Source organism: Haliaeetus albicilla, chromosome 22, assembly GCF_947461875.1.
Source record: "Haliaeetus albicilla chromosome 22, bHalAlb1.1, whole genome shotgun sequence".
In the NCBI taxonomy this organism is placed as follows: Eukaryota; Metazoa; Chordata; class Aves; order Accipitriformes; family Accipitridae; genus Haliaeetus; species Haliaeetus albicilla.
The window spans coordinates 6,298,024-6,316,160 of record NC_091504.1 but is presented as its reverse complement, the minus strand read 5'-3'; the positions used below and the strand labels follow the sequence as shown (position 1 = coordinate 6,316,160).

The following is an 18,137-nucleotide window of genomic DNA, read 5'->3' as shown; positions in this document are numbered from 1 at the left end:
ACTGAGACTGAGATGTGACAGTTGGAGAAGACGACGACGACACTGCCCAGCTGCTTTGCACTGATAGTTGGGGAGAAACCAGAGCTTTTCGGGCAAATCCTGGCCAGCCAGACTTACGCAAAAATTGTGAGGGGATCTCCCTCCCCAGACCCTGTTTTCCCCCTTTTTTACCCTAAATATGCCCTCACACCCACATGGGATTTAAAGGGTGAGAGAAGATAAACATGCTGCTTTTACGTAGAGTCTGTAATAAGGCCAGTCAGGTAATTAAGTGGAAAATTAACGAAGGGAGCCACGCACCGGCTCAGCACCAACCAACATAATTTTCCAGCCTCCCGACGCCTGTAACTACCCCACGGCGGGGAGTTACGAAACTCATTCCCTTTCTTCACATCAGATTTACCTTTTTTTCCAGCAAAACCCCCTCCTTTTTCCACCTTCCTTTCCCCGTGCCCGGCCTTGGAGCGGAATGAACACCAGGAGAGCCGGAACCGAGTGGAGCAGGGAGGGATTTTAATTAATTTTTCCAGCTTCCTCGCCGCAAATTTGAGGCAAAAAGTGGGGGAAAATGTTTCAAACCCAAACCCGACGTTGGTATTTTGCCCGGAGCCAAGCCAGGAGCTGCGGCATCCTTCACCGAAACTGGTGAAGCAGTGGTGCAGCCCCCCCTGGGCACCTGTAAATTAATTGCTCTTGGACTAATTAAACTCAGAGTCCCATAATGAGGAAGCTCATCCCAAACGATGTCACCCAGGAGGTGAATTCAGGACACCGGTACCTCGGCAGAGGAGGATTTCGGCCCCACCGTGTGCCGAGATTCCCCTTTCCACACCAGGATTTCCCCTTTTCTGTGGGTAAATCCAGCTGGAGGATTATCTTCGTTTACTTAACGAGCAGGAGAGGAAGACACAGGGAGTCTGCGTCCTCCCGCTCCAGCTAACGAGTGACCCCAAATCACCCTGCGCCCGCATCGCTGTTAATCCAGCACGTCTGAAACCACACCTGCAAAAAAAAAAAACCCACTACAAAACCCAGCTTCCTGCTGCCTTGTGCTTAGCATTAATCAATTAATTAGCAATTATTAGGATGGAGTCTCCGCCCCCATCCACAGAGCAGATTCCCACCTCGGCCGGGTGGCTCCAGGAGGAACCGGGGCACGGTGCAAAGTCGGCATCTTGTGAAAGGGGGTCAGGCGAAGGCAGCTTCGGGCACAGGGACAAACACAAGCGTTTTGGGTGGGTTTTAACCAAAATTCAAAGTGTATTTTAACATCCGTTTGTTTCCAGGAAGGAATTAAGTCGCAGGTGGAAGAAGGGTCAGAAAAAATAAGTCTCTGTCCCGACGATTTAGATTTTAACAACTTGAGCGGCAACGCACGGGCTCTTCCGCTCGCCTGTGGCATCCTCCCGCTGTATGTACAGGCGGGCGTAGGTACCCCCGACCTGCCCCTTCGTCAGCCGGCCGGGATTGATGCAGACGCAGCCCAGCACATCCTGCGGGAAGACGAGAGCGACAGTCACAGATCCGGACACCGACAGCCCCCCGGTTACAGCCAACATGGACGCCGACAGCCGCCCGCCTACAGCTGCCGCCGTGACGCCGTGTGACCTGCCAGCTACACTGCCCCGCACGAGGCTGTGCTTTAGTCGTGCTGTACACCAGGTTTTGTGCAAATTTGTCAAAATACAGTGGGTTTTGGGGGGTATTTTGGCAGGCGTGCACGCCGACTGACCTTAACGAAGTACCGCAGCTCTGACGGGGTGATGAGGACATCCGGTGTGACGGGTAACGAGGCATAGCTGTAGAAGGTCTCATAGTCAATGTTGAGCTCCTCTGAGGGGGGGTACAGCGGATAGTAACTGCCAGCACAGGGGAAAAAAAAAAAAGGTTACTGCAGCCGGGAACACCCGCCTTCGCCTGTAGCAACAAGGCTTGGATGCAACCAGCAGATAATTTTGGCTTAGAAAGAGTTTTTTTCTGCTGCTTTTGGCTGTCCCCAGATATCTGCTGTCTCTGAGGGCAGCTATCAGGAAGGCTGACACACACCCATCCGGAGGACTTAGAGTGCTAAAACCCTCCAAATCCTGTTCTTAAAGGGTTACAAAACCCAAAAAGGACATTTTTTTAGGTTAAAAAAAAAAAAAAGGCTTTAAAAGGGAAGATGGTGAGACCAGTACAGGATTTCCCTCGTTTGGCCACAAAAAAGCCCTTTCTGGGTTCGACCGGGTGTTTGTACGAAGTCCTCACCTCCTCTGCGTCAGGATGTGCTTGAGGATTCGCGTGAACCTGTCCGAGATTCCGGATGAGCTGCGAGAGAAAACGAGCTGTAAAACGGTTAAGAAAAGGAAGGAAAAAGAAAAAAAGCTCGCAGGCTGTGCTGATTAATTAGGCACGCTGCCTAATTAACAACCCCTCTGCCAGGCACTGAGGGATGGGGGCAGCTCTGTTTCCCCACCACATGCGCCGGGAGAGAAACAAACCGCCGGAGGAGACAACCAAGAGGCAACAGTCCCGGACAAGGCTTCCTGCCAAGATCCCGCAAATTTGAGGCTGGATCTGGCCGCCGATGGGAGATCCCCGCTCCGACGCTTTCCTGAATTCCCGGCTTCCTGCCAGCACCCACCTGCTGATCTCCTCGGCACCCATGTGGAAGAGCAGATCGGTGGAGGTCAGGCCAAAAACGACGCCGTCGATGTCCAGGGTGCAGGGGTCCGACACGAAGTGCACACGCTGCCCGGGGGAGGGAGAGGGTGACACCAACCCCGCTGTTGCCAGTGCAAAACAGACCCGAAAACACCCCCAACATGCTCAGCTTTCCTTAAATGCCCCCAAACCTGCCCCAAAATGCTGCAGTCCCACTGGGCTTACCTCAAATACCCCAGTTCTGCCCTAAACTGCCCCAGACTTGCCCTAAAAATGTCACAATTATGCCGAGCTTTCTTTAAATGCTCCTAAGCCAGTCCTAAAACACCGCAAACCCACCCCCAAAAATACCCTAAACTTGCCCCAAAATGCTCCAGTCACACTGGTCTTTCCTCAGATACCCTAAATCTGCCCTAAACCTCCCCAAACCTGCCCTAAAACATCACAATCATGCTAAGCTTTCCTTAAACACCCCCAAAACCCACCCCAAAATGTCCCAGTCATGCTAAACTTAACTGAAATGCCCCAAACCCACCCCAAAATGCTGCAGTCACATTAGGCTTTCCTTAAATACCCTAAATCTGCCCTAAACTGTCCCAAACCTGCCCTAAAACATTGCAGTCATGCTGGGCTTTCCTTAAATGCCCCTAAACCAGTCCTAAAACACCCCAAACTCACCCCCAAAATACCCCAAATCTGCCTTAAAATGCTGCAATCACGCTAAGCTTTCCTTAAACGCTCCTAAACCAGTCCTAAAACACCCCTAAACCAGCCCTAAAGTGCCACAATCATGCTAAGCTTTCCTTAAACAGCCAAAATGCACCCCAAAAACGGCTGCAGCTGTGCTGGACTTTCTACCAGGAGCATCAGAAGCTGCTCCCTAGGAAAAAAAAGGAGTTAAATTAGGGAATTTTAACCCAAAAAAGGCTGGGAGAGGCCTAAGATCACGGCGAGAGCCAAGAAGGAGCTCTGCATGGCACCAGCATGACTGCTGCGGGTTTCCCAGTGCTGGCACCGTCTCGCTGTGTTTATTTAATTCCCCGTTTGCTCGTTAAGCATCTTGGGGAACACCATGACCTCACAAGCGAGGCGTGAGGACCACCGGATTTCCGCTCCCAAATCCCTTCTCCCCCAGGAAGTCACAGCTTTCCTGGTATTTGCTCCCAAAGGGGACATTTTTTGGCAAGAAACTGCTGCCGGATGGAAAAAGATGCCAGAAAAAAACCCAGGGAGATTGCACCTCAAACCTAGGCAACTTGTTTTTGTAAGGACAGGTGGGATTTTCCTGGAAATTCAACATTATTCGGCTTCTTTGGGGTAAAAAAAAAACCAAACCAAAAAGCGGAATTGCTGAATGGGGCGGGGGGTTCGTTACCGGTTTGTCGTCCTTCGGCAGCTCAGGGTAGAAGAACGGCGGCTGCGGGTAGATGTAGTCGTGGTGGACGTCGCGCAGCGAGGGGACGAAGACGAGCTGAGAGCCGGCACTGTCAGAAAAAGAGGGAAAAAAACCCAGGCGATTAATTAACAGGCAGGACCGAGGAACATTAACACCTGGAAACAGCGTTTCATGTAGAAATGACAGCTAGACACCTTCAAAAATAGCTGGTTTTGGGGCATTCTGGCAGCGAGAGGACCCAAAATCTGCTGAAATCGCCCCAAAAACCTACTCAGCTTTTGCAGGAGAGGTGTTTCACCCCGCAGGAGGGGAAAGGGCTGCAAGAAGGTGAGGTTTTTCTGGGATCGAAGCCCCTGGGAACAATCAGGCTGTGAATACAGCCTTCCCCTGTTGGGCAGGGACCTCACCTAACCAAAGAAGCATTAAAAAAGCTTAAAACCAGACTTTTTAGTTAATTTAAACAACAATCATAAAGGAAAGGGTCTGAATACACCCCGAGGTGGAGGCCGTGGGCGGAGAGATGCTGGAGGGGTGTGAAGAGGTGTTTTGGGGTGTCCCCCCACTCCTCGACGCAGGTCACCCGGCGTCAGGCGGGGTTGTTGATGGTGAGAGGGACAAGAGTGGCGCGTCCCTGTCCCTGCCGGAGTCTGACAGCGGATGAAAAAGGCTGGCAGCGCCCGGCAGGAAGGAAAAAAACCAAGAAAAACCACCCCCAAAAAAACACACAAAAAAACCAAAAAACCCCCCTCACTTGTTCTTTGTTCATGCCGTCCCTCGCACCGCCGGGAAGGGCGAAGCGCCGTCAACCGGCCCCGGGATGACACCGGGGAGGGGAAAAAAAAAGTGCCGCCAACCGTTCCCGGTTCCTTTTTCCTTGTTTTTTTTGTGGAGGAGAGAAGCCAGGATCCAGCTATAAACACATCTCACAGCAGGCAAACACAACTCAAATCCATTTCAGAGCCTGTTACGAAGCTTTTGACCCAAATCAAATGATTTTCCCCCCTCTGCCACCCTTCTCCCTCATGGAATTGGTGGAAACCTCCCCCATCCAGAGCCTGTTTGGTGCAGAAAAAGGAGTTTTTAAGCAAAAACTACCTGTGGAAACTAATAATTTCACGCAGTTACCATCCCTACCTTCTTGTGCCTTCGATTATCGTCTTCAGGCAGAGCTTGAAGACCTCAGCGAAGGACCCCAGGAGCTGGCAGTTCTAGGAATTGAGGGGAAAAAATGGGATTTGCACAATTCCCCCTTCTTTTGGGGTGCAGGGTGAGGACGCTGGGACACCCCCACCACCTTCCCCAGTTTCTTCGCCCTTCCAGAGTCCAGCACCATGGATCAATCAACCCAAAATCCACACGGATGTAGGAGCTTGGGGGAAAATCAGCCCCCCCACTGAGGGATGAAACAAATGGGGGGACCCCAGGGCCCCCCAGTTCTCCCTCACCTCCACTTGCTCATGCTTGGCATCCAGGAATGGCCCAAACTGTGAAGAAACAGTGAAAAAAATCAGAGAAAACCACAAGCAGGGACAGCCCCGTGCATGTCGCCGGCCCCAAGAGCCAAGTTAAACACATTAAACTGCCCAGAAAAAGGTATTTTTGGTAATACTTCTTGTTAATGAAGCTCAGATTTTATCCTGCAACCCAGGCCAAATGGAGCCCAAAACGGAGACTGATAAAAGCAGCAGGTCCTTTTGGAGCAGGAAGGGAGACTTTGACTGCTGGGGATGCTCAAAGACCACAATTTGCTCTTAACAGGGCTTTTTTGTCACTTTAGAGTGAAAAACGGATGTTTTGGGATCATGCCCGAGCCGCCTCTCTCCTCAGCAGCATTTTTATGCTGATTTTCAAGGTTTCGAAACCTCAAACGTGTTTTGACGCTGCGGCCTCTTGTTTTATAATATATCATCGCTTCAATTAATATAAATAATTGATTAATAAAATCAGGGTCCCCCAAGCCCCCCCACCCCAAGATCGGGGGGACCCTGTCCCTGCCGCAGCCCCTCACCAGGACGCAGACGTCGGGGCGGTCGCGGACGATCACCTCGACGAGGTCGGCAAGTGGGTCGTAGGCGATGCTGTCAGAGGTGGTGTAGGGTCCGCAGGCCACCAGCACCATCCTCTGCTCTGCGGGGACAAAAGAAGGAGGTTTTGGGGACAAAAAGGGGGGTTTTAGGGACACCCCAAAACCGTTCCCTGGTCCGGTGGGGAAGGTTTAACACATCTCGGCTTTAAACCGCAGCGGCCGCCGGCAGGGGAAGCGTCGGGGCTCACCTGGGGCTGGCTCTGGCGGCGTGTGGAAGGGAAGGGGCACCCCCTGCAGATAAACCACAAACACTGCCTCAAAATCTTCCTTTTTTCACCCCCAAACCAGCTCCCAGACCCGTTCTTGGGATGCCGGCAGCGCCGTGCCGTCACCTCGTAGAGCTTCGAAGCCACCATCTTCCTCCCGGTGGTGTTGGTCCCCTCCAGTGCCACGATCTGAAGGTGGGTGGGAAAATGGCATCAGGCTCAAAATCTGGGTGAGGAAGGTTGGGGTGCTCCCCCCATCCCGCACCCCAAAAATCACCGCAACCGCACCTGACCGGGAAAGAGGGAATATTCCTTCAGCTCCGAGAGGTCGAGGGGGACTTGTCTGCCCGAGGAGTGTTCCCGGTCACCTTCCAGCACCACCGATTTGGCGTTGAGCTTCCCGTTGCTGTCGCAGCCGATCTGACCCAGTACCGTCACCGGTTCCTGTGGGAGAATGGCAAAAAAAAAAAACCAAACAAAAAAAACCCCACCAACCCAGTCAGTTTTTGCCCCAAAATACCAAGAGGTTCCCCCCAAAAGTGGGTGTTGGGGCAAGGGGTTCACCTGCGCCGGGAGCAACACCGAGGCAAAGCCCTCCAGGTGATGGTGGCTCTTCAAGACATCACCGAGCTCCTCGATCCTCCAAGACAGCACTATGGAGGAAGCACAGGCGTTATCCGTACCCCAAAACGTCTCCCCAAAAACGGGGTTACCACCAAATAGAGGGGGGGATCCCCGCCCAGGGTCGTGGCGTCACCTTCCCGGACGTCGAGCGCTTTCTGGAACATGTATTTGTAGCTTTTTGTCAGATTTTCTTCCAGGGAACCGAAAAGTTTTGGGGTGCAACTGCGGCCGCCCCGACCGCTCCAGGAAGGACCCTGGACAGAGCCGAACGAGACCACCACCTCGCCGCGGTTGCTGCGCGCCGTGTATTTTTGGGAGGGGGTGACGCTGTGGAGACAAAAAGGCGGGGTGACGGTGTCAACTGGCAACGGCACCACCGCCGAGCGCTGGCGCCGGTCCCGGCGCAATGGTTTACCTCGGGGAGAAGGTATTGGGAGAAAAAAGCGCGTAGGGGCTGCGGGAGGCGAGGGTCCGCTTGGGCCGGGGGTTTTCCGGGGTGGAATTGCTGCGTTTTTGGGAACCCTGTAAAAAAAAAAGGGGGGGGGGATGTTTTTGGGGTGAAGGGGTTTCGAGGCAGAAAATGATTAATTTGGGGGTAGGTTTTGGTTGAGGTGTTGGCGTGCACCTTGGACGGCGTGGTGTAGGTGTCCAGCAGCTCATCATCTTCTTCCTCGTCAAGGCTGCCGGCTCGTTAAGGAGCACCCAAGACCCTTATTTTTGGGGGGACACCCACCAGCACTCCCCTAAGCCATGAATTTCTCCCATTAACCGGTGCTAATGAGGCCTCGTTTCCAGAGAACGGGCCAAACGTGTTCCACTGAGGGAGGGTTAGCAGGATGCACCCCACGCGGGACACTAATACCCCATTTTTTTTAATAATCGCCCCAAAACCCGCAGGATACAGCTCCTGGAGGGAGTAGATGTCGTGGAGACCACTGTAGCGGTTGTCCCTTTTCTGGTGGTACCTGCTACTCCGCTTAGTGAGGACCTGGAGGAGGAAGAAGAGGAGGAAGGGTGAGTGTGTGTCCCCTTCTTTTCTTGGGGGTTTGGGGGTGAGGGGGGGATATCAGGGGACCCCCCCACCTCGTGTTCGAATGCGTCGAGGCCATCGGTGGAGAGCTGGGTGCCGAGGTTCTTGCTGGTGACGAAGGCCAACAGCTCGTTGGCCAACGCCTCCGGGTCCAGCTCGTGGGTCAGGCACAACTCCACCACTGTGGGGAGGGAGGGGTTAATGGGGTTGGGGGACCCCCCCTGCCCAGTGCACCCCAAAACCCACCGGTGGGCCTCCCGCCATCCCCCACACACCTTCCTCCTCCCCTTCTCCTGCTCTAGAGCCTCGAAAAACCCAGCTCACCTTGTACCCCCCAAAATCAGGCAGCTCCCGAAGTCCTGACCCCCATAACACCCCCCCATGACCCCCAAACCACCTGACACCCCCAAACACTCCCCTACTACCCCCAACACCTCCCCTGACACCCCAAAACTACCTGAAACCCCCTCAAACACTTCCCCTGACACCCCCAAGTTACCCCAAACCCCCTCCCTCAAACAACCCTGACACCCCCAAATCACCCTAACCCACAGACACATCTCTCCTGACACCCCCAAACCACCCAAAACCTCCCCTGACACCCCCAGCTCCCCCCAAACACCTTCACTAACACCCCCAATGCACCTGACACCCCTCGAACCCCTTCCTTGGCACCCCCAAACTCCTCACCTGACACCCCCAGATCACCCAAAACTCCCCTCAAACAACCCTCCTGATACCCCCAGAACACCCAACACCCCACAAACACACCCCCAACACCCCCAGAACACCCAAACCCCCCTCAAACTGCCCCCCCGACACCCCCCAGCCCCCCCAATACCCCCAGCCCACCCAAACTCCCCTCAAACAACCCTTCTGACACCCCCAGAACACCCAAACCCCCCTCGAACCACCCCCATGACACCCCCAGAATACCCAAACCCCCCTCGAACCACCCCCATGACACCCCCAGAACACCCAAACCCCCCCTCGAACCACCCCCTGACACCCCCCAGCCCCCCCAGTACCCCTAGACCACCCAAACTCCCCTCAAACAACCCTTCTGACACCCCCAGGCCCCCTAATACTCCCCCAGCTCACCCAAAACCGCCTCACACACCCCCCCTGACACCCCCAGACCTCCCCAATACCCCCCAGCTCACCCCAAACCCCCTCAAACCACCCCCCTGACACCCCCAGCCCCCCCCCTCTTTCCCCCCCCAACACCCACTAGCACCCCCAGGCCGTGCCCCCCCCCAATTCGCCGGTTCCCTCACGCCTGGCGGGCACGTCCTCCCCCTGGCAGCGCAGCTCGAAGAGCCCCAGCTCCCGCAGCACCGCCTCGGCCGACACCGGCTCCGGCGCCGGCTCCGCCATCTCGGCGGCGAAAAGCCCGCCCGAGCGCGACACCGCCGCGCTTAACGGCAGCGGGGAGGGAAGTGGGTGGGACCGCGCCTTATAAGGAAAGAGCGCGGGGAAAGAGGCGGCGCTATGCAGATGTCGAGGGTCAATAAGCCAACGGGAAAGGGATGGGCGGGGAGGGGGCGTGGCCGGCACCCCCCTCCACCGCCCCACCCCGTGCCGCGGTGGAGGGAAAAGGCGGGAATTTTCCCGCCCTCCCGGGGTTTCCTCACAGCGCTGAGGGGGGAAGCGGCGCCTCACGGGGACCGACCCAGACCCCACCCCGGAGGAGGGGTCGTCCCCGCTCCAGGCAGACCGCCCCGGTCGGCGACTCACCCCGATCCCTCACAGGATCCACTCAGGTCTCTGACAGGACTCACCCTGATCCCTCACAGGATCCACCTCAATCCCTGACAGGATCCACTCGGGTCCCTGACAGGACTCACCCCAGCCAAGGCAGCTCTGGCCCCAGGACCCCTGCAGGACCCCTCACACCTCCTCACCCCAAAATATATATATATATATATGTGTATATATATATATAAAACCCTATATATAAGCCCTAAACATACATTAGCTATGTTTTTTTTGCACCTGAGAGATAAAGGCATTGCGTCAAGTGGCAGCGCTCCTCAGCACCTGGTGGGTCGAGGGGGGCTGGTGGGATTCGCCCTGAGGCAAAGCTGGAGGGGGGAGAAAGGACCAGCAGGAAAAGAGCTTTGATATTAATAATGTTTCTTGGGTTTTTGGTTTTTTTTGTCTTTATTTTTAATTTACACAATAAAAAAACCACTATTATGGCACCCGGTAGGCAGAAGATCCCTGACTGAGGCGCTGGGAAAGAGCGCGGAAGCAAGAGGCGATGGCAGCCGCGTCGTGGGGGGGGGCGGAAATCGGCTGAGACCCGGCATCACCCCCCCGCCCCAGGCTCCTTCAGTAGGAAAAGGCACAAAAAACGTAAGAATTCCCCCCAAAAGAGCCACGTGCGAGAGGCGAGGAGAGGGGCGTTTCTTTGGCAAAGCATGAGGGGAGCCCCATGTCCCGGTTGGGGGTGGCTGCAACACCTTCACCCCCTCCCGCTCCCCCTTTATGCTGAAAAAAAGCCAAAAAAAAAGGGAAAAACCGGCACGGTTCTCCCACGAAGGCACTCGGAGGGTTGGGAGGTCTGGTCAGGCGAACATGGTGAGCTGTAGCCACTGTGGGAGGAGGAGGAGGGTGTCGGGGGGTGTCGGGGGGTGTCGGGGCGGCGTCAGCCCCACGCAGCACCCATGGGTACCTGCAGCAAGTCAAAGGTGACGACGCCATCCTGGTCCACGTCCATTGCTTGGAAAAACCCTGCGGCAAGGGAAACAGTGGGTTTTTTTAGGGGGAAAAGGGGGAAAAATGGGGCGGGAGTTAAGGGGAAACGTTGGAAAAAAACAGGGCAGGATTTAAGGGGGAAAGTTGGAAAAAACCAGCAGGATTTAAAGGGAAAAATTAGAAAAACAGAGCAGGATTTAAGGGAAAAAGTTGGGAAAAACAGGATTTAAGGGGAAAAGTAAAAAAACCTCCTAGAATTTAAGGAGGAAAGTCAGAAACCCACCACCACCACCACTTTTCCTGTTAAAGCCTATAGGTTTTTCTCCAACTTTTCCTGTTCAATTCTGTGGAAAAGTTAAATTCTGGGAAAAGTTGGAAAAACCCCACAGGAGTTAAAGAGAAAAACTGGAAAACTCTGCAGCACTTAGCAGGAAAAAATGCAAAAAAAAAAAAAGAAAAAAAGCAGGATTTAAGGGGAAAAGTTGGAAACCCCAGCAGGTTTTAAGGGGAAAAGTTGGAAAGCCCACAGTTTTTCTGTTAAAAAGTACAAAACCCCAGCAGAGTTTAATGGGAAAAGTTGCAAAACAGGATTTAACAGAAAAAATCTGGGGTTTTTTCCAACTTAAATCCTGCTTTTTTTGTTGTTTTTCCAGCTTCCCCCTCAACTTCTGTGGGGTTTTTCCAACTTTTCCACAGAACTGAATGTGAAAAGTAGGAAAAAAAATATTTTAAATCAATTTTTTCCTATTTTTGCTGTTAAATTTTGTGGGAAATGTGGCAGGATTGGACAAAACCAGGGACAAAACCGGGGGGTTTAGGGGTAAAAAGTGACTCACGGAACATGGTCTCCAGGCGCACGAGGCAGCAGACGAAGTTGTCAAAGTCGATGGCCAGGTCAGGCTCCGCGTAGCGGGTGATGATCAGCTCGTGCAGCTTTTTGTTCAATTTATAGCCTTTTTAGGGGAAAAAACCAAAAAACCAAACAAGCAACCCACCTTAAAAGCACCAAGAGGCAGGCAGAAGGCCAGGGAAATTCGTTAAAACCTGGGCGGTGTTAACGAACCCCGGGGTCAATCACCGGGGCGGGGCGCTACCTGCTGCTTCCAGTGCCATCCGCATCTCGTAGGCGCTCATGCTGCCGGACTTGTCCAGGTCGAACTTGCGGAAGATGGCCTGCAAGCCAAACACCCCCCCAAAAAAGGGGGTCACCCATGAGGATAGAGACCCCCAAAACCTCCCCACCTCACCCCAAAACATGCTACCCCCGCCACCCCGACCCACCAGGTAGTTGCGGATTCTGTTCCACAACACGTTGAACTCCACCAGTCCCAGCTTCCCGTTGCCGTCTTTCTACGGGGTGGAAGGGGGTTAAGGAAAGCGGGGCAGTTCGGGGGGGGGAGCTGGGGGTGTCCCCCCTCCCCAAAAAACGCTCCCCCCATTGCCGTGGTGGTGGAGGAGGATACATCCATGAGGTTGACCATGCTACGGCAAGACTCGGTGCTGAAGCCTTTGGTCCGGAGATCTTTATCTGCAAAGAATCCGGTTGTTATTTGCGTTAACGAGTGAAAAGATAATTAAAGAAGATCGTATGTTGGTTTTCTTTTTTGTGGTGAACCCCCAAAATCCCACCCGGCGGCTCACGTTTGCTGATGATCCGGTTGAGGATGGTCTGAAGCTCCGTGACGCTGATCTCCATGTCCTGTGGGGAGAAGACAGGGTGTTCTCCGGCAGTCCCGTGTCACCAACCGCCGGTGTCACCGTCACCACCGCCGTCACCGCCACCGCCAGTCCCGGCACCCTCCTTACCGCCCCCGCCAGCTGCTTGAAGAGCTGCTTGAAGTTGTCATCGATTTGGCTTTCGGAGAGCACTTTCTGAGAGGAAAAAACAGCTGTTTTGGTAAAAAGGTGACGCCGCAGCACCCCAGGGGGTTGTCCACCCCCCTCACCTCATCCGGCAGTGTTGCCTGGATCTTGTCATCCATTTCCCTGCGGAGATAATAAAGGAGAGTTTGGCCTCAAGAGTCGCCGGGGATCATTAGCGCTAACGAGGTGTCTCTTACTCGGTGCCGGCTTTCTTCTCGGAGAAGACGCGGAGAACGAAATCTCCTTCCTTGTTGGGTTCGAAGGTGGAGGGCACCACGATGTACTCCCCCGGTGGCAGCCGGAACCGGGTGCTCACCTCCCGCAGGTTGATGAATTGCTCCGAGCGGGCGCGCGAGGCGTTGGCCAGGAAGAAATCCCGCTTCAGGTGGACGCCCGATTTCCCCACATACTGCCGGAACGGGGTAAAAAAAACCACCCACAATAACCCCAAAAACACCCACCGTCTTTCCTGGTTCACCGTTACGGCACGGTAACGGTGATATTATCGCCGCCGGCGAGTTGTACCCACCTCGGGAGGAACCTGTAAGGAGAGGAGAGGAGAGGTGAGGGAGCGCGGCGACAAGGGGTGACGCCGGGCGACGCCAGGCGACGCCGTTACCTCGTAGACGGCGAATCCGATGGTCTCCATGTCCTTGCCGTAGCGGCGCTCGCGGCGCCGGTGCTTCTGCATCAGTGCCAGCAGGAAGCTGCAGCCGGGCTCACGCCCGCCGTCCTCATCCCTGTCGTCATCCACCTCCTCCAGCTGGATCTTAAACTGTGGGTTTATCCAGAAAGTGGCTGGAAAAAAAAAGAGCAAAACCAGGCTAAATCGATGCCAAAACCAACATTTTTGAGGTGAAACTCCTCACCGGCAGCGCCTACCGGGGTAGTTCCTGCAACCGCCGGCCGTGCTGCCGCGCCGCCACGTCCCGTCGTAGAGCCGCGTGTTCCACTTGCGGAATTTGCGGGATTGGAGAGCGTCCGGGGTGAGGTTACAGATCTCCAGGCGGGTGAATTCCCGCAGGAAATCCCGGAAGGACATCCTGGAGGAAGAGGAAAGCGCCGAAGGTCGGGAGTGGAAATTTTTCCTCTTTTCCTGGCACAAAATGGCTGGGAAAAGGGTTTTTTAGTCCCTCTTCGCTTACCAAAATTCACCATCCTCCATCTTCACCATCAGCTGCTGCCTCAGTGATGGCTCCACCGCGTTCCACTCGGACGAGCTGTGGGTGGCAAACGGATCTCAGCCCTGGGGCTGAGCTGCTTCGTTAATTAACGCTAACGAAGCCTCGTGGTCCTCACTTGTCGCTCCACGGTCCTGTCCACTCCACTTCTCCCCAGGGATTGCGCATACGGATCAGGCCCAGGGACTGTCCGCGGTAGTTGATCTGCAAACAGCACTGTCAGAGCCCACGACCCAAAAAGCGTCGTTTTCTCCCCAAAACAGCGTCGCCTCTCACCTGCTTGGCCCCCGTCACTGAGTACGCATGTCCCTTCACCAGCTTCTTGAACGTCACCGCCTCCATGTCGAAGGCACTTGTTATCTGTGAAGAAACAAGACGGCGCCCACGTTAACGGCCTGCGACACCGCGCTTATTCTAATGGTGGGTAAAAGACCCCCAAAATGTTATTTTTTAACCCAAAAAAGACCCCTCACGTCAATGGAGCAGCCGAGCAGGGAGCCGCGGTCCAGCGCCTTGAGGATGATCTGGTAGAGATCCCCGGGAGGCTTGCGCAGGTCGTACCACTCGGTCACGCCGCCAGTGAAGTCCTCGAAACCCTCCGAGGTGCTGCCGCCCGACAGCGCCTCGTAGCAGCCGTTCACCCTGGGCGGCAGGAGGAAGATTTGACCGGTTTTGGGGTATTTCACCCCGAAACGAAGAAGGGGAAAGGGGTGAGGGCGTACTTGGCATAGGCTTTTTCCAGTAAGGCGCTCCAGAACTCGGTGCCTTCGGCGGAGTGCACGAAGAGCAGCTTGCCGTCTTTGGTGGGCAGGTAGTCGTCCACCACCACGTCCAGCCACTCGCCGAACTGCCAGATCTGAAGGGAGCAGGGAAGAGGAAGAGGAGGAGGCGGCGAGGCCAAAGATAATCTCCCCCTTTTTATCCAGGGAGAGGTGTTTTGGGGAGAAAACACCCATTTTTGGGTCCCACAGCATGCATCCCTGCGGGGATGGTTCATCAGGGAAACGGTGGCGGCTGCAGACCAGCATGAGATGAACCCGGCAGCCATTTTGTGGTGGAAAGCGCCTGATTTGCCCCCAAAATGATGGAGGGGAGCCCTAAAATGGTGGAAGGGAGCCCCAAAATGGTGGTAGTGGGCGTGGTTTAAGCATCTCACCTGGAAATGGAAGATGCCGGCGTAGCCGTGCTGGAAGCTCTGCCCGTGCGGCACCACGCGGTGAAGGATGGTGTCGTTGAGCGTGAGGGAGGCAATGGCTGCCAGCAGCCAGCAGTCACCTGCAGGCACCAGTTTCGGCTCAGTTTTGGGGTAAAAAAGGCAATTTTTGGGTCACTCAACACCTGCCTATCTTTTTTTATGCTCCATGGCTGTTCAGGGGGAAGCCAGGGCAGGCTCTCTCACAACCTGCCGGGGAGAGGTTCGAACCCGCCACCAGCGGTAATGGCTACGGTACGCAAACAAGGCTCGATTTGGCGAAACCATCCCCCAAAATCTCTGATTTGAGGCAAAAAAATAGAAAATGAGGAAAAGCAAAGCATCAGTGCTCCCTACCCAGCGCTCCCTGGCAGATATCGGTGCGCGTGGCTCCGTCCACGATGAACTGCGGGCGTGGACACAGCTCCTGCAGGGAAACGCCCCCAGTTTGGTCACCAAAATCACCAAAATCTGGATATTTACGTTTTTTTTTCTCAATGCCACCGCGCCAGGAGGAGTTTGCCACGCTAACGACCATCGATTACGCTGAGGGAATTAAAACCCAGACGGCAAGCCAGCTGTTCCCCTCCAAACGCTGTTAATTAGCGCCCCGTCGTTAACACCCCGGCTCACCGTCGGCCTCTTCCACTGGACACCGTAGGTTTTGGCGCTGCCGGGGCCGAGCTCGCGGAAGCCGAGGGAAGTGGGAGCCGGCGGGAAGGTTTCGTCGCGGAAAAGGGTGCCGGAACGCCGGCATTCCTCCACCAACCGTCCGTAGTCCTGCCCCAGGTACCGCACCGCGTTCTCGTGCCGACCCAACCCCAACGCCTTCGCCCGTTGCCGTTGCACCTGCGCCGAAACGCCGGTGCAGTACACCGGCACGATCGGCTCCTCTGCCATCCTGGGGAGAAAACACGGGAAATGAGTAAAATCGGGAAAAATGAGCATTAAAAGTTGGGGGGTTCGCCTCCTTTTCCTTTTCAGCGCCGCTGGGGTTGGCACCGCTACCGTGTGCCATGGCGGCTACGCTCTCCCTCGCGCCAGGATGAAGTCGGGGAGCACCCTGTGCCCCCCCTTAATTAATTCAGGAGGAGAATAACGAGCGCGTTTAAAGGTGTCTCTCGTTAGCGGGGGATCTAACGACGAATAATTAGTGCAGCTTCATTTGCCGGGGGGTTGGCCTTAAACGGAAAGGGGGGGAAATGGGGCTTTGTAGAGCCGCGTACCCCGACCCTGCTGGGCGTTTTGGGGATTTTGGGGGGGATTTGGGGGATTTTGGGGTCTGCTTTAGGATCCCTGCTGCCAGCAGTTTGAAAGAAAAAGGGGGATTCTGCCCCAAACCCGCCCCCCCCCCCCCCGAGTTGGGTTTTATTAAACCCAAGCGCCGATTATGATCCCGCGGAGATCTTATTTTGGGGGGGAAAATGCTAAAAACTCCCATAACTCCCCCAAATTTGGGGTCCTGCCTGGGCCGCATGGGGTTGGGGACAATTGGAGCCATTTAGCTGAACGGAGCCTGCCGCTGTTTTGGGGTAAGAAGTGGGAATTAAGAGGGCGGGGAAGCCCTCCCACCCTCACCCCCCCCCCCTCTGCAGCAGCTGCTCCCTGCCTGTAACCCGAGCGGGCCCAAAATAGTTGGGTTTAACCTCGAAATGGCCTGTTAGTAATTAAAAAAACGCCAACGATTACGGCACCCAGCAGCCCCAAACGCTGACGAATCGAGGGGAAACGGCCCCAAAAACAGGTCCTGCAAGTTGCAGCGTGTCAGGGCCGCTCCCCGCCAGCGCAGCCCCGAGCAATGCTGCCAGGCCCCGGGTTAAACCCCTAAAGGCCTTAATTAAGCATAGGGGAGTTTAATTAAGCGTTGGGGAGCTTAATTAAGCATCGGGGAGCTTAATTAAGCACTAATTAGAGCCACTAAGGGAGTGACAGAAAGGTGACACGGACATTGGCAGCGTGACCCCCCTGAGAATGTGGCCGAACGCGGGGGTTTCTGTCACCCCAAAGCCCAGTGCGGCCTGGGGGGGGGGCCGGTTCAGGGACACCCTAAACCCAGGGATTCTGCCCCCAAAAAGCACAAATTGTCCCCAAAATGAGGCTTGTGGGATGGGGGGGAGCCTCTAAACCCCCCTGCCCCCCCCCACGCAGGTTTTTGGGGCACAACTGAGGCCTAGCTGATGGGGCGCTTCGCCGCCTTAGGGACCCTCTTCCCCCACCCCGTTAACGAGGTTCTCGCTAACGAGTTGCCCCGTTAACGAGGTTCCCCCCCAGCCCCCCCCCCCTGCTTTCCCTGCACCCTCCCTCACCCCCCAAGAAAAAGCAGGAGCCATTTGCTGCCCCCCACCCCTCGGTGACAAGCCCCTCCCCACATACGCTTTTTGGGTAGGCAGGACAGAAATCGCCTCTTTTCACCCCGTTTCCAGGAGGGCAGCGGGTACCCGGTGCCCCCGGCAGGTGCCGCGGGGCAAAGGCTCGGCCCAGTGACGGCACCCCAGCGATCGCTTCCCTTCCCGTCACGCTGGGAAGAAAACACCACGGAAAAAGAGAAAAAACAGCAAAAACCATTCAATTTTGAGCAAAAACATTAAAAAACAACCCCAAAATCCTCCATTCCCGCCCCAAGGCAGATTTAACCCCCAAAAACCTCACTTCTGGTTAAAACAAGGTTTGGTTGTGGGGTGGGGGAGTCCCCCTCCCAGCTCCCAGCTCCTTCCCGCCTCTGAAAACAGAATAAAAATGGGCCAAAATAATGGGTTTTACCCATTTTCCCCGTTTCCCCCCCCCAATCCACCAGCGCGGGGAGTTGTGTAAGCGCCAGCGGCCACAAAAGTTGAGGAGAAGGGAATCGCCTCCCGCCCTGTCACCCGGGTGCGGAGGGTGGCTGTCACCTCCCCGGGGTGGGGTGGAAGGACACGGGGACGTACCTCGCTGTGGGAGGGGAGCGCTCCCAAACTCGCCGCTTTTGGGTAGAATAAGGAAAACTGCAAAATATTTAAATATCTCAAGTCTTCCTTCAGCAGGAAGGCGAGGCCGGGTTGAACCCCCCGCCCGCCTCCGCCGAGACTCCTCCCTGTGCCGCTCCTCCCTCGGAGGGTGACGGGAGGGGAAACGGGGTAAAACTGAGCGATTTTGGGGGTGGCAGGGGGACCCTGAGGTGTTTCCGGGGCCGTTTCTGAGGTTTTTGGATCCGTCGTCTTCCTGCGGCTGCAGGTTTTT

The 18,137-nt window shown here is 55.4% G+C and overlaps 2 protein-coding genes across 3 annotated transcripts; both read right to left on the bottom strand.

Moving 5' to 3' along the window:
* Window positions 1-491: 491 nt before the first annotated feature.
* Window positions 492-9,446, bottom strand: POLA2 (DNA polymerase alpha 2, accessory subunit). 2 transcript variants are annotated; one of them, XM_069809396.1, is made up of 18 exons: window positions 9,263-9,432; window positions 8,039-8,166; window positions 7,858-7,943; window positions 7,581-7,635; window positions 7,371-7,477; window positions 7,089-7,282; window positions 6,896-6,984; window positions 6,620-6,775; window positions 6,458-6,520; window positions 6,314-6,356; window positions 6,048-6,166; window positions 5,485-5,523; window positions 5,174-5,247; window positions 4,019-4,127; window positions 2,624-2,730; window positions 2,248-2,307; window positions 1,733-1,859; window positions 492-1,493 (listed from the first exon to the last, which is right to left on the bottom strand). In XM_069809396.1, the coding sequence occupies exons 1-18, from the start codon at window positions 9,360-9,362 to the stop codon at window positions 1,347-1,349; spliced, it is 1,803 nt and encodes a 600-aa protein (XP_069665497.1). In that variant the 5' UTR covers window positions 9,363-9,432; the 3' UTR covers window positions 492-1,346. The 2 variants fall into 2 exon arrangements, 1 of the variants encoding a protein (XP_069665497.1); XR_011329257.1 differs by having other exon boundaries at window positions 1,404-1,493; window positions 2,248-2,324; window positions 9,263-9,446.
* A 658-nt stretch (window positions 9,447-10,104) lies between these two features.
* On the bottom strand, window positions 10,105-17,798 carry CAPN1 (calpain 1). The gene is made up of 23 exons (XM_069809403.1): window positions 17,682-17,798; window positions 17,295-17,439; window positions 15,555-15,822; window positions 15,279-15,348; window positions 14,886-15,004; window positions 14,452-14,585; window positions 14,203-14,371; window positions 14,006-14,089; window positions 13,848-13,933; window positions 13,694-13,768; window positions 13,431-13,591; window positions 13,168-13,346; window positions 13,078-13,089; window positions 12,746-12,957; window positions 12,632-12,671; window positions 12,492-12,557; window positions 12,327-12,384; window positions 12,149-12,213; window positions 11,967-12,035; window positions 11,780-11,858; window positions 11,522-11,638; window positions 10,663-10,721; window positions 10,105-10,582 (listed from the first exon to the last, which is right to left on the bottom strand). Exons 3-23 carry the CDS (start codon window positions 15,819-15,821, stop codon window positions 10,556-10,558), a joined length of 2,148 nt encoding a protein of 715 aa, XP_069665504.1. The 5' UTR covers window position 15,822; window positions 17,295-17,439; window positions 17,682-17,798; the 3' UTR covers window positions 10,105-10,555.
* Window positions 17,799-18,137: the final 339 nt, after the last annotated feature.

Coding starts and splice junctions, on each gene's coding strand:
- POLA2 (XM_069809396.1), bottom strand. CDS start 9,362: ATGGCGGAGCCGGCGCCGGAGCCGGTGTCGGCCGAGGCGGTGCTGCGG. Junction 7,636..7,857: donor ATCTACTCCCTCCAGGAGCT/GTATCCTGCGGG, acceptor ACGAGCCGGCAG/CCTTGACGAGGAAGAAGATG. Junction 5,524..6,047: donor GCCCCGACGTCTGCGTCCTG/GTGAGGGGCTGC, acceptor GTTTCTTCACAG/TTTGGGCCATTCCTGGATGC.
- CAPN1 (XM_069809403.1), bottom strand. CDS start 15,821: ATGGCAGAGGAGCCGATCGTGCCGGTGTACTGCACCGGCGTTTCGGCG. Junction 15,005..15,278: donor TATCTGCCAGGGAGCGCTGG/GTAGGGAGCACT, acceptor TGGTGCCTGCAG/GTGACTGCTGGCTGCTGGCA. Junction 12,214..12,326: donor CAACCGGATCATCAGCAAAC/GTGAGCCGCCGG, acceptor GATTCTTTGCAG/ATAAAGATCTCCGGACCAAA.